The sequence below is a fragment of the Alternaria postmessia genome (genome assembly GCF_024291825.1).
Source record: "Alternaria postmessia strain BMP 2775 chromosome Unknown scaffold_244, whole genome shotgun sequence".
Taxonomy (NCBI): domain Eukaryota; kingdom Fungi; phylum Ascomycota; class Dothideomycetes; order Pleosporales; family Pleosporaceae; genus Alternaria; species Alternaria postmessia.
The window spans coordinates 1-12,102 of NW_026260317.1; the positions used below are offsets into that span (position 1 = coordinate 1).

At 51.2% G+C, this 12,102-nt stretch overlaps 5 protein-coding genes across 5 annotated transcripts; 4 read left to right on the forward strand and 1 right to left on the reverse strand.

Moving 5' to 3' along the window:
• Positions 1 to 571: 571 nt before the first annotated feature.
• On the forward strand, positions 572 to 1,381 carry J4E82_011601 (uncharacterized protein; the record flags this gene model as incomplete). Its single annotated transcript, XM_051737801.1, has 1 exon — positions 572 to 1,381. The coding sequence occupies one exon, from the start codon at positions 572 to 574 to the stop codon at positions 1,379 to 1,381; it is 810 nt and encodes a 269-aa protein (XP_051582436.1).
• Positions 1,382 to 2,963: 1,582 nt separating this feature from the next.
• Positions 2,964 to 4,436, forward strand: J4E82_011602 (uncharacterized protein; the record flags this gene model as incomplete). Its single annotated transcript, XM_051737802.1, has 5 exons — positions 2,964 to 3,159; positions 3,470 to 3,632; positions 3,689 to 3,749; positions 3,882 to 4,214; positions 4,281 to 4,436. The coding sequence occupies 5 exons, from the start codon at positions 2,964 to 2,966 to the stop codon at positions 4,434 to 4,436; spliced, it is 909 nt and encodes a 302-aa protein (XP_051582437.1).
• A 124-nt stretch (positions 4,437 to 4,560) lies between these two features.
• On the reverse strand, positions 4,561 to 8,218 carry J4E82_011603 (uncharacterized protein; the record flags this gene model as incomplete). The annotated part of the gene is made up of 5 exons (XM_051737803.1): positions 4,561 to 5,073; positions 5,124 to 6,950; positions 6,997 to 7,625; positions 7,679 to 8,008; positions 8,059 to 8,218. The coding sequence occupies 5 exons, from the start codon at positions 8,216 to 8,218 to the stop codon at positions 4,561 to 4,563; spliced, it is 3,459 nt and encodes a 1,152-aa protein (XP_051582438.1).
• A 349-nt stretch (positions 8,219 to 8,567) lies between these two features.
• Positions 8,568 to 10,997, forward strand: J4E82_011604 (uncharacterized protein; the record flags this gene model as incomplete). Its single annotated transcript, XM_051737804.1, has 1 exon — positions 8,568 to 10,997. One exon carries the CDS (start codon positions 8,568 to 8,570, stop codon positions 10,995 to 10,997), a length of 2,430 nt encoding a protein of 809 aa, XP_051582439.1.
• Positions 10,998 to 11,232: 235 nt separating this feature from the next.
• Positions 11,233 to 12,024, forward strand: J4E82_011605 (uncharacterized protein; the record flags this gene model as incomplete). Its single annotated transcript, XM_051737805.1, has 1 exon — positions 11,233 to 12,024. One exon carries the CDS (start codon positions 11,233 to 11,235, stop codon positions 12,022 to 12,024), a length of 792 nt encoding a protein of 263 aa, XP_051582440.1.
• Between the last annotated feature and the right edge of the window lie 78 nt (positions 12,025 to 12,102).

A 12,102-nucleotide genomic window follows, 5' to 3' on the forward strand; every position in this document is an offset into this window, starting at 1 on the left:
AGCTGCTTCACGGTCGCCCATTTTGGTTGAGTACGTGGAGAGATAACACGTGTTTTGTGTGGGAGTGCTGAGATTTGTGAGTGATCAACATCCCCGGGTGATCAACATCCCGGTCAGCTAGCTTACACGCTAAGATCACGCTAAATATCGCACGGGCCGTGCCTTCTCCACCCCGCGATGCCACGATGAACTCGACGTCTTTCACCGTATCTTCCTGGCAACTAAGTGGCGATTTGACCACTGCTCATTATCCTTCGCCAGTGTTAGGAAATAACTCTCACTTAGTCACTTTAACTTCGCCGAACAACTCCGCCTCGAACAGCAGATTGTACAATGCGGGCTGTACTGGCGAAGCAGCTCAACAACGAGCGAACGAACTCCAACTTGAAGCAGAAGAGACAGTGGTTGTTCAACTCACCCAGTATGACTACACAGCGCACCTTTACTCTACTTTCGTTTCTTGAGTTCTTATTCTTCACTATCGACCATGAATCGAAATGAAGTTTCGTAAACAGTGACCACCGAAAGAATGAAACTGGGAATCTCTGGATAAAGAGCGGAACCAGCGACGATGGGATTCATATTGAGCACCAAAGACCTCGCAACAGCTAATGCGTCCGAACATGATCAGATCAAGAGGGTTCTAGAGCCGTTCCGACAGATCTTCATGACTATACTAGAGAACGCAGAGAACGATTGCGTAAGTCATTTCACAATAGACCGGACTTACAGCCCCGCAATTATCACTCTTCACCCTGCCAATGGAAATGATTTTAGCGTTAGCGCAAAGGGTCGAGCAGCCTTTCCGCCGAGCGTTCCTTACGATATGCAAACAGCGATCTTGAAGTTCAACCAGTGTGACCTGAGCGTTCTCAGTCTCTTGTGTTGGATTCGCGATGCGCTTCGGCCAACTGGTGCTACAGTAGATTGGCTAATGATCGTTTCTGTCCGACCTCTTTCCATACTTCACTATTCTGACGAAGAACCCGTAACGAGGAATGGCCGTCATTCGGTACTCGCAATCACCACTGCGAGTCGCGAAGAATATATCGCGGACTTCACGCTTGAACAGTTCGGATATCCGGCCGAACTTTGGTTCCTCGAGAAAGCAGAATATCTTACACGCTTTGTGGAGGCAGGAGCAAGTTGGCGCATTGCTTCTGCGGAGGACATGGACGACGCGCATTGTGATATTGCAGAGTGTGATATTCAGCAACCCATTAGGACCTGTATTGATGCTGTTTGCCAAGAAATCGATTGGCTGAGTTATTACAAGCTTTCGGCTGAAGAACGCATACCCTGGCTGGAAGCTCGCATTCGAGAAACCGTAGGTAGGCTTGAAGCAGAAGACGAACTGGACTCAACACTAGAGGCCGCTTAGTATAGAGGCAAGTTCATAAATGCACGGCAAGTGTGAGACTTCCTCCAGTTTGCGATGGTATTTGTTGCAATTTACAATTCCGTACAAGTTGTGATTGGCTCGTCGGCTCAGTGTCATCTCCACCCGAAGGACAATAACCTAGGGAAGACTGGTGATGGTCTCCACTTCTTCACAGGGGAAGCAGTATCCACCCATCACGGTGAAAGCTAGTCCTCATCTGCAGTCACGCGCTATCACATGTGTATCTGGAAAAATATTCCCTCTGTGAAGGTCGAGACTGATAACCTTATAGTTCAACCCTACCCAACAACAGCCGTGTTGCTACTTCTTCAATTCTTGCAATAATACATCCATGGGTCGCGCAGCGCCAGTTCATCTCTCGCTACCTGAAGCAGTGGCGACAACATCACTGCCGAAATCATGTGCGCTCTCACCGCTACGTATCGATGATACGAAACCCTTCAGGTTCTTGGATCTACCAAAGGAAATACGTCAGATGATCTATGGAGAGCTACGCCCAACTACACAGCGTCATAAGTTGCACCTGCAAGAGGGCCAAGATCATATGACACTAGTCTGTACAACGATACCAGGTGTATCAATCCTAGCAGCCAACCGACAGATCTATGAAGAAGCAGGGTACATACTGAGCCCGCTCCTCAAGAAGATCTTAGCAACACCACCGACAGTCACTATCAGAGCAAACCACCTTCTTGGTCTCGTAAACCTCAACAACTCTTTCGCCATCTCACGCATATTCTGGAGTTGGTTGACCTGTCTCTTGAAACACCGACTGTCCAGCTGCGTGAAAGATATCCGCCGTTACCGCGATGGCACAATATCGAGCGCAAAATTACTTAAACAACTTTACACAAAAGGCTTCACTCGGAAACATATCGATGCAAAGATGTTGGAGGCTCTGATTAACTTCCTCCTACGAACGATCAAATACGCAGGCACAAAACCAAAACCCATGTACACATATCCCCCTATCACAGTCGTCGTCGAGGTCCCAGATGGCTTCATTGGGCTGCCTGTTGTCACGACGACCTCCAGAGCAAAGAGATTGGCCTTCAAGATAATGTGTCCCCATAGCCCCACACCACGACGAGTATTTAGCGGCTATGGTGATCTACCCTGGTTGCTCCATCGATTGGCTTATCACGATTGTATAGCTGGTCACAACCGCCAAGACGTCTCTTTCAACGTGCGTTTAAGGTTCTTGGGTCCTGACGAAGCGGAGATTAGACAGCCGTCTTGGCATCTTTTCTCGGAAGACCAGCTTCATGTGCAGATGATCAAGGGAGTTAGAGCAGCGCGGAGCACGGGGAAAGGACTACTGTATTACGGGGGTCTAGTGCAGAATGGGATCAATGAAGAGGTTTGACCTGGATACTGGCAGATCAGGGCTGGGGTGTTGATTCGAGCATAGCCGAACGAGAAGGAACCGGTGTGGAGATCAGGCGTCTTACGCCGTATTTATACATTGATCCGTGCATCGGCCTTTCCTTTCTTGCACTAGATTACATGAACAAAGGATGTACTGCTTGTAGTCTCCGAAAACATCCCACTTCAACTTTATATGCCCAAAGATACGTCTATCGAGGATGAGTGTTCGATCTCGAAGACCTGGAGGACGGGCAGGATCAGCAGCGGCGCACCGGGTACGTACATGTCCCCCGCACATACGAATTTCAAAGTTGATGGTCGCCAGGATGTGTCTCGCAACCAGATAAGGGAAAGGCAACCGCGTTTCTTGCTTATGTGGAATGAGATTCGTAAGGCAACTCACTGAATCATGTCTCTATAGCTAATCGATGTTGCAGCCAATTGGTACCAGTACATTCACCCTTTGATAGGTACTTGCACGAACGTGCGCTCACAAGGCTTAGAGATAATGAGTATATCTTGTCTGGCTATAGGTAAGGTCATCGACAATCTTGTATCGTGGTTGTCTTCTGAACGCGAAGAAACACAGAGCAGTCTCAGGATCCTACAGAAAATGCTTCAGGAGCATCATCAGTATCCATAACGAAACCGGTAAGATTGTATGCAGCGCCCATAGTGGGTGAGCTAACTTCTCTCTAGTAAACATATTCTCGCATCTCATAGGATCAGTACTATTCTTTGCACTTCCAATACCGGTATACTATTCCTTGCAGCCGAGATACGGCACGGCAACCACAGCAGACGTTGTCGTATTCTCTACCTTCTTTTTCGGTGTCGCAATTTGCTTTGCGCTATCTGCAACGTACCACGCTCCGCGTCTCTGTTTCTCTGGCATCCAAAAGCTGACATGAGTGGCAGTTTTCACGTCTTCAACAACCACAGCGAAAGCATTCACGTCTTCGGTAATCAGCTCGACTACGTAAGCAAACTCCACGTCGCAGCACGTCGTTGTAGAGAATAACCGAGCGCCTCCCACTAGTCAGCTACCCAAGGGCGCTCGATTTTTGCCTGCAACGACATGACAGTATCATTCAGCTACTGACTGCTCTAGCTTGGCATCGTGATACTCATGTGGGGCTCCACCATCCCGTGCGTTCACTATGGCTTCTATTGTACACAACGACTACAAACTACATATTACACCCTCGTCTCGGTCTTAGCAGCAGGCTGTGTCTACGCGACGCTTCACCCAGCTTTCCGTCGTCCAAAGTATCGTCCATACCGCGCAGCCATGTATTCTGGGCTTGGCCTCTCGTTCATCATCCCCATCGTTCATGGCTTGTTGAAGTTTGGCTGGGAGACGCAAATGTGGAGGATGAGTCTGGACTGGATGGCGTTGATGACGGCATTCAACCTTACCGGCGGCGCGTTGTACGCTATGAGAGTAAGTTTAAGAGCCCTCTGACCACGTTGATCTCGTCAATACATAGGGAAGGCTGATCATGCGTAGATCCCAGAGAAATGGTATCCCTATCGATTTGATATCTGGGGCTCAAGCCACCAGATTATGCATTGCCTCGTTGTCTGTGCTGGCATTGCCCACCTGTTTGGTCTGCTGAGAGCATTTGATCACGTACATGGATATGGAAACGTCTGTATGACATGATGAGGGTAGCCACTCGGTTAATGCCCAACATGCTGCAATATCATTCAAGACTTAGTAAGGAGATACACGTATCAAGTATTAGACTATACTCTCGACCCAACTACGTACAACCATCTCAAACTAATCACAGCACAAACCCACCCGTAGTAACCACCTTCCAGCTTCGCACCGGATGCGTATCCTCAAGTTCAACACACCACCAGAGCACATCCTTCGTCTTTTCGATCTGCCCACTTTCCTCGTATGCCCTAGCCATCGCATACCATGCCTCAGAGTAGTCCCAACCAGCACCAAGCTTGGTGAGTGTGGACAGTAGACCGTATGCACGGTCTCGCGCGGCAAGACGGGTAAGCTCTGGGGAGGAGAGCTGGTTCTCTACTGATGGCGTGTGCGAAGTCAGGTATTGTGTCTTCGATTTGGTTATGCTTGGTTGGTCGGGAGATGCCGATGGTGGTAAAGGATGCACGACACCGTCGGCATTGGCAGGCTCCAGTGGTATCGCCTCGGTGTAGATGTCCAAGAGAATGTTCGACAGGCCGACAATGGCCTCAGGGTGGTCGGGAAAATGTTGTAGAGCGCGCTCAAAGTCTACACGAGCTTCATGCTTCAGCGACTGGGCTACGAGCTGTTCTGCACGCTATGAAATATGTTAGTAAAGAGCGGTACGAACGTCTTATGAACACTTACAGCAGCGAACACGTCAGCCCACAGCTCTTCAACACTCTTACCACCACCCCATCCTTTTTCAGCGAGCGCCTTGGCTGTTGAGGATTCCAATGATACCTCTGCCTCAAACGCCTCCACCAGCTTCAATGCCTCAGCGACAGCCTCCCGGCCATCCTGAAACATGTGCGCCCTTGCATACAGCCCAGAGATAAAGATCCATATGCTGACCAATAAGGAAACTTTCTGGCGACGCTCTTGGATTTTGGAGAAGTAAGGGTCCGCAGGGATATAATTTGCATGCGGGAGGCGAGAAGGTAGGCGGGTGTCTTGTCTAGGAGGATGTTCTTCGTGACCCAGTGGTGGGGCGGCATGATCAAGGTTATGAGGAATATCTCGCAACGGTCGTTCACCACTTTCTACAGATTTTCTCTGGGGGCTAGAAACGGAAGTTGGGTGAGGAGACTTTGAGGGCGTGCCATTTGTAGGAATTTCTGGAAGCGGTGGTACCTCTGATGTAGGATCTTTACTTGCGTGACCATCATTCTGTTTGTGGTGATGGAATAGATGGTGACGGTGGTGACCGTTAGCATGATCTGCACCTTTGTCGTCGGTAACTTGAATCGCCGGAGGCACTTCTGGGTTCGTCGTAGCCGTGTTCCCGCTGACCGCCGATGTATTCCGAGGGACGGTTTCTTGCTGAGTTGTCCTGACTGATCCTCGTCCGCGGAAAATACTTCCTCGACCAGCTCCCACAGCACTTTTTGGGGGCGCCAGTGCTGCAGGTTCAGGTGCGGGCTTGACTTTGTCAGCTGCCGGGTCACCGAACAGTCTGCCATATAACGCAAGAAGTTCGTCACACCCGTCTACTGCGGCGGTGGCGCCATCAGTGATTTCGAGCAAAGACAGCTGCGTCATCTTAATCTGCAGTATGTTGCTCTTCTCGAAGCGTTCCATGCGATCTACAACACCTGATTCGAGCGTGTCTTGCCCAGCAGCTTGGTTGAGGTGTTCGCTTCGGAAAGCGCCCGAATCACGACCGAAAAGGATAGCGGGATCACCGAACTGCTCGAAAGCTGCCTCGCATGCCTTCTCAGCAGCGGCAAACTCGGATCGCGATGTGAGAAGTAGACCGAGAAGGTGCCATACGGGTATTAGCTTTCGTTCGCGTCCAAACTCAGTCGGAATGCCACCAGAAATGACTCCATCTGTACTAATAGTCGTACCCTTTGTCGCTGGAGAAAGTGCACGTTTGGCAACCTTGATGGCCCCAGGGATATCTCGTGTCTCTGCTAGAACCAAAGCCAGTGCGTATAGGGCTTCCACGTTGTGTTCGTCGCCGAGACTCGGTGACAATGACTTCCTTAGGTATTGTATAGCTTTGGCCTGGATCTTCGCACGCGCCTCAACTTCGTATGTCAATCGTGCCCAGTGCGCCTGACTGACACCGATGGCACAGTAAGCGGCAGCTAAAGCTGTAGGTTCGACCACGGACTCGGAAAAGACGACAGAGCCGGCATCGGACATTGACCTGAGGTGATCCGCCTGTTCAAGCCAGTGCTCGATACTGTGGCTGATCTCAAGAGCCCGCTCAGCATCGTGCCTAGACCCCCAACGACAGAGCATCCTGATGGCCTCGGCGGAGGTCCTCATGACGGTACTATCGTCGTCAATGCCCGCCTCCACTTCGCCTGACTTTTCTGATCGATCCTTGTTGCGTGTGATAATCTCGACATACGAATCGTAAGCTTTGTATGCCAATTCAGGCTCGGCGAGGGACGCGTGGACAACGAAAAGGTTGCGCAAGATCTGCGTAGAATGGTATGTCTTGGTGGCCGCTCGGTAGAGTATCTAGATGTTGTCAGTCTAAGGTTGTCATGAAATACAGGTGTCTTACATCAAGAACACCTCGTGCGACACCCTCCTTTCCACCTTCGCCCAGATCATCGTCACTCCAGCTGGGACCACATAGAAGGCGCCAGTTGTCCATGACAGAGTCCACCCACGCTTCAACTTCATGGTTAGTCTCACTAGCTTTAGGGAACTTGGTCTCCCTTATCAACAAGTTCTCGTAGACAGCCTCTACTCGTTTCAGTTCTGCTCTTTGCCGTAGACGTGCGTCGGACTGGGCGGTTGGTGTTGGCTTCTCTTGGATGATGGGTGTCGAATCAGGTTCGTAGGCTAGGTCGTAACGGAGGATCGTGGACAGCGAATCGTAGTATGCCTTCCATGCTAATCGTCGATATAATGCTGAACTGCCGGTGTCTGACGCAGCATTCTTGGAGGTTGCGTCCCAGAACTTCGCCCAGTAGCGGTAGGTACGGAGAGCATCGGACGCGTTGATCTTCTCGCTGGTGCCCGCGGACTGATCAGAGAGCCGGCAGAGGCGGACGAGAGACTGTTCGCCCCACATTTTGAACTGGGCTGATTCAGTGTTTGGGGTGGTGTTGGAGGATAGCCAAGGTATCATGGACGAGTAGGTCGTGACTGCCTCGTCTGTGGCGCCTGTCTTCTCGAGCCCAGAGCCTGTGTTGTGTTAGTTTTCCGAGCCGCCGCCGAGTGCTTCCATATACTCGTACCCTTCAGATATGTGCCCTTGACTAGACAGACCTTTGACCAGCCACTTAATGTGCCTGACTCCCCGGACAGCTGGGTCGCCATTGCCCCAAAGTCTTGCGGTAGCCGCGCAACTGCCTGTCCTGGCTCGCCCAGTACGTAGTGAGCCCAAGCCAGGCAGACGTTGGCCTGGAAGATATCTTGGCCCTGTGTGCCATCTTCTTCGATTGTAGCGAGTAGTGTGGGTATGATATTTGACAGGTCGCCGGTAGACGCGGTAGAGGAGGCCGTCGAGGGCCTTTGGGAACTATGGGTGGCTATTTGGGCGTCGGATCGCGCGGTGAGGGTGAGGCCTTTGATTGCCGTTAGTCCTCAGAACGACCAAATAGAGAGGTTTGCTGACATCGTCGGTGCGGCGCATGCTTCTCGACCTTGCGACATAGCTCAGGGACGTCAGGCCATCGCCCGGCGCATCTTGCTTCATCCAATTGCTGTATGTAGCGCTTGGCCTTCTCGTTTTCGGGGGCGTTCTGTATGTCCAGTAAGCTACCGTTGTCGAGCATGACGTTGCTAGGGGTCCTGGCGAAGAAGAAGAGTCATGACGACATACCACCATGATGTTAAGAATATGCCTTTGGCACTAGACAAAGTCGCGATACTTGTAGAATCATGTTCGACGAGCAATACTGAATGCGACGCCGCCTGCCATGGCTGTACACATGTCACAGACCGACTGCTATGCCAGTCCCACTCTTCCCAGTTGGCCCGCACATCCCTGCAGTCTTAGCGCCATGCGGTCCGACGCTAACTCCGAGGCTCGAACTTTTTTCCTATCATCTTTCCGCGACAACAAGTCCGCTGATCAGAATCCAGCTGGGAAGAAGAGAAGAAAGAGAAGGGATCGCTATCATCATGGCGCCCGTCGCATCCGAGTTGGCAACACTGCGCGCACTTAGTTTCCGCATCTCGTCCACGCCAACATCTCAGCTTCCCCAACACGTGCCTGCCATAGCTGCATCACTAGCCAATTGCAGAACTCTACTCTCCTCGGCTCAGGCCTCAGGTACCAAGGCGACATCCTCTGAAGCATCTGTCGCCATACACAAATTCAGGACTCTCCTCTCCACCTTGCTCCAAGATCGGACTCCCCATGGAAGATGGTGTGCCATAGTGCTGATCAAAGCCACTATTGAAGTTGGAGGTTGGGAGACTCTACAAAAGAGTTTGCCGTGGGTGCGCGGTCTTCTGGGATTCCTAAACAAGCCAGATTCGCCATCGTCCAAGAAGCTGTGCATCATCACCTTGACACGGATCTTCCTCCTAACCAGGGAATACCCGACGTTGATTCGCGAAATTACCACTCCGTCCTTGCCACCATTTCTCCAGACCTGCTTGCAGCTAGCGAACGCCAAAGCGACTCCCGTCAGTCTGCTGCAGATCATCCTGGAGAGCTTTAATGAGCTACTGCCCCGACATCCTACTATCTTCAGGTCTTACCTCAAGCAACTTTACCCGCTTCTGGGACGCCTCATCGCACCCACACCATCTGATAAGACCAGTCAAGAGCAGCAAACCGGAGCTAGATTTGGGACTTGCTCCGAACTTACCAACGCGGCGCGCCAGCTTTATGTGCAACTGCCCTGCTGTGCGCCGAAGGGCGCTTCGAGCGAAGAGTGGACGAAGGCTGTGAAGAATATCACAAACCTCACTCATCTGACTTCGGACCGCGTGTTCCGTGCTGTGGTAGAGGACTGGCAATCTTCAGCGCGGGAAGCACCCCTCTCGAACGGACATACACTAGACGATGAAGTCCAAGATCTAGAGCCTGGCTCCGATCTTTCACCATGGTCAGGAATCTTTGCTGGTGGTGAGCGTTTGGCGGGACTTCTCTACGTCATCAAGGAATACATTGAAAGCCCTACAGTAAACACAGTGTATCTCAATGTTGGCATGATAGTAGACTTGGTCTCAAGGATGCTTTCTCTTACAGTTACAGCGTCTGCGAGCAAGAACTTCCAGAACACTGTGCGCCTGAATGCGCAAGTTAGTAAAGAAGAGCGTGAAAGTCTCTGGTTGCTACTACCAGACGTGCACGTTGCAGCTATCGAGGTGCTTCTCGCGTTAGCACACCGATCTCAGACTAGCACATTGGCATTGGACCCTATCATCATCGACCAACTCGTATGGGTATTTGGCGCAGAGAAGGAGACTAGCCAGATCCGAACGGTGTGTTACACCGCCATTGCTGCTCTACTAAAGAGATCCGGTGTCGCTCTACACAAGGCTACTATCGACTCTCTCGTACCGCTCATCCGTACTTGCTGCGATGATCTGCTACCATCCGAGATCGCGGCACCTTCGACCCAACAGACTCCCGGCCAAGCCAAGGCGAATGGCAACAGTCAACCTCAAACTACCGCTAATGCCGATAGCTTCCTCGGTACTACGAAAAACATTAGCGGACCCAACCTTGGATTTGATGGTCTGAAACAAGCCGCTCACAATCTGCTTCCCGTTTTGGTTTCGAACATTCCGGCTCAATACCTCTCCGACTCGATGCGAGGCCGGCTAGATCGCACCGCTATCCTTACGCAACACAAAGACGCCATGGTAGCTAGCGTGCTGAATCCACCACCAAGCAAGAAGTTTGGAAAGCCTGCCGCAAGCATCCTACCACTTATGGCCCGGTCTTTCTCGGCCGAGAAGGATGTCGAAGGCATGCTCCGACCAAGAATGCCGGTGATCCGTTTGGGCGGTAAAGACTTGGAGGTGGAAAATGAGAACGATGACGACGAAGAGATGGAAGTTGAAGAAGAGCAGGCGGAGGAAGAAGAGACGCAATCGTCGGAACAGGCGGATGATCACTTTGCTGGACAGGAGTTGGACGACCTACTGGAGACAGCTAGCCAGCCAGATACAGTCGCAAAGGACTTTGCTATGAAGGATGCGCCAACACCCAGCAAGCTTATCGAATCTACCCCACGATCGGTTCGTAAAGGTACACTTGCGCAACGCCCTAACATCTCTGAACCTACTGCTTTCACCGAGACGAAGCGACCGATAGGCGAGGATGGGCCTCTTTCACCATCCAAGCGACCGAGGACCGACGAAGACGAACAGCGCACAGCACACCCAATTCCTCCTGTTTCGGCATTTGCGATTTCATCAAGTGGCGCAGCTTCTGATACTACTGTACCCGCTACCTCAGATTTCGCCGCTACCAGCACTGCTTCAGTTGTGCCTGAACTTCCGGAGCCAGGTGAAGGAGGCGATGACGATGACAGTGACGACGACAAGATATCCCTGGTACTTGGTCAAGACACGGACGATGAGTCAGATTAGGGGTTTGTGCAGTAGCAGTAATCGTATAGTTATTGTAGCTTGCTGAAAGGCAGTGAAGTGGTAATTGCAAACGCAGCCTGTGCACGGACATATATCTCATTCTCCCACCAAACAACGGTTTTCTTTGACCCTGTGATTGCTAGTGCCTACACCGACAAGACCAATTTCGCGACTTCTAACAGCAGCGCTCAGTGCCATACGTGCGATATCGATAGTCGGACGTTCGACTATCTTGATGGCAAGACATACTCACATACCAGAAGCACCGCCGTATATGCGCGGGCCTACAACAGTCCTTCCACTACAACTCAACGAGCCGCTATCATTTAAGCAGCCTCTGAAGATCCCAAAGGAGAAGGAATACCCCTGGGACTCGCACCAAGACGATATTGTCGTCAATAGTACCGAGCTCAATACAGCAGGCCGCAAGTTGGGGATCGACCATTATCGACACCAACTCACTTTGCGGAAGACGTATGAGCACATCACCACAGACTTTGCAGAGGACATGGAGAAGCTCGTTCCTAGAGACGCGCTACCTGTGCCCTGTTCTTCATCTCCACTATCCTCTGACAACGAGAACGAAAAAGAGAATGATGACGGAGACATGGAGCATGTTGAGCATAAGATCTGGGACGGCAAAGCCCGCCTTCCTAAACCCAAGTTCAACCGTCTCGATTATGACTGGCCAATCTACCGCGCCACAACTACCAATCCTTCCGTCTTCCTCGCCATTATACGCATCGCAGAAAAGAATCTCCCGTTCATAAACTTCGATTCCGCCATTACACATCTGCCCAACCGACCCGTAAACGCTTCTCTACCAATTCTTCCATTCAACAACGCTCCCAACCGAAAGTGGAAAGGCAAGGAGAAGGCTGTGTTCACGGACGATCTACCGTATGAGAAGAAGAAAGATGAGCAGCTCATGACTGTCCTCTTCTTACCGGAGTTCTACAAAGATGGCAGGCATGCTGTGGGCAGAGTTGCTAACAATCAATCCAAACTGATGAGACTGACTGACTGACTGATTGCTTGGCAGTCAGTTCAGTGTCAGTTTAGAGCTCTCGTCTTATCAGTCAGTTCAGTTTAGAGCTCTTAAACT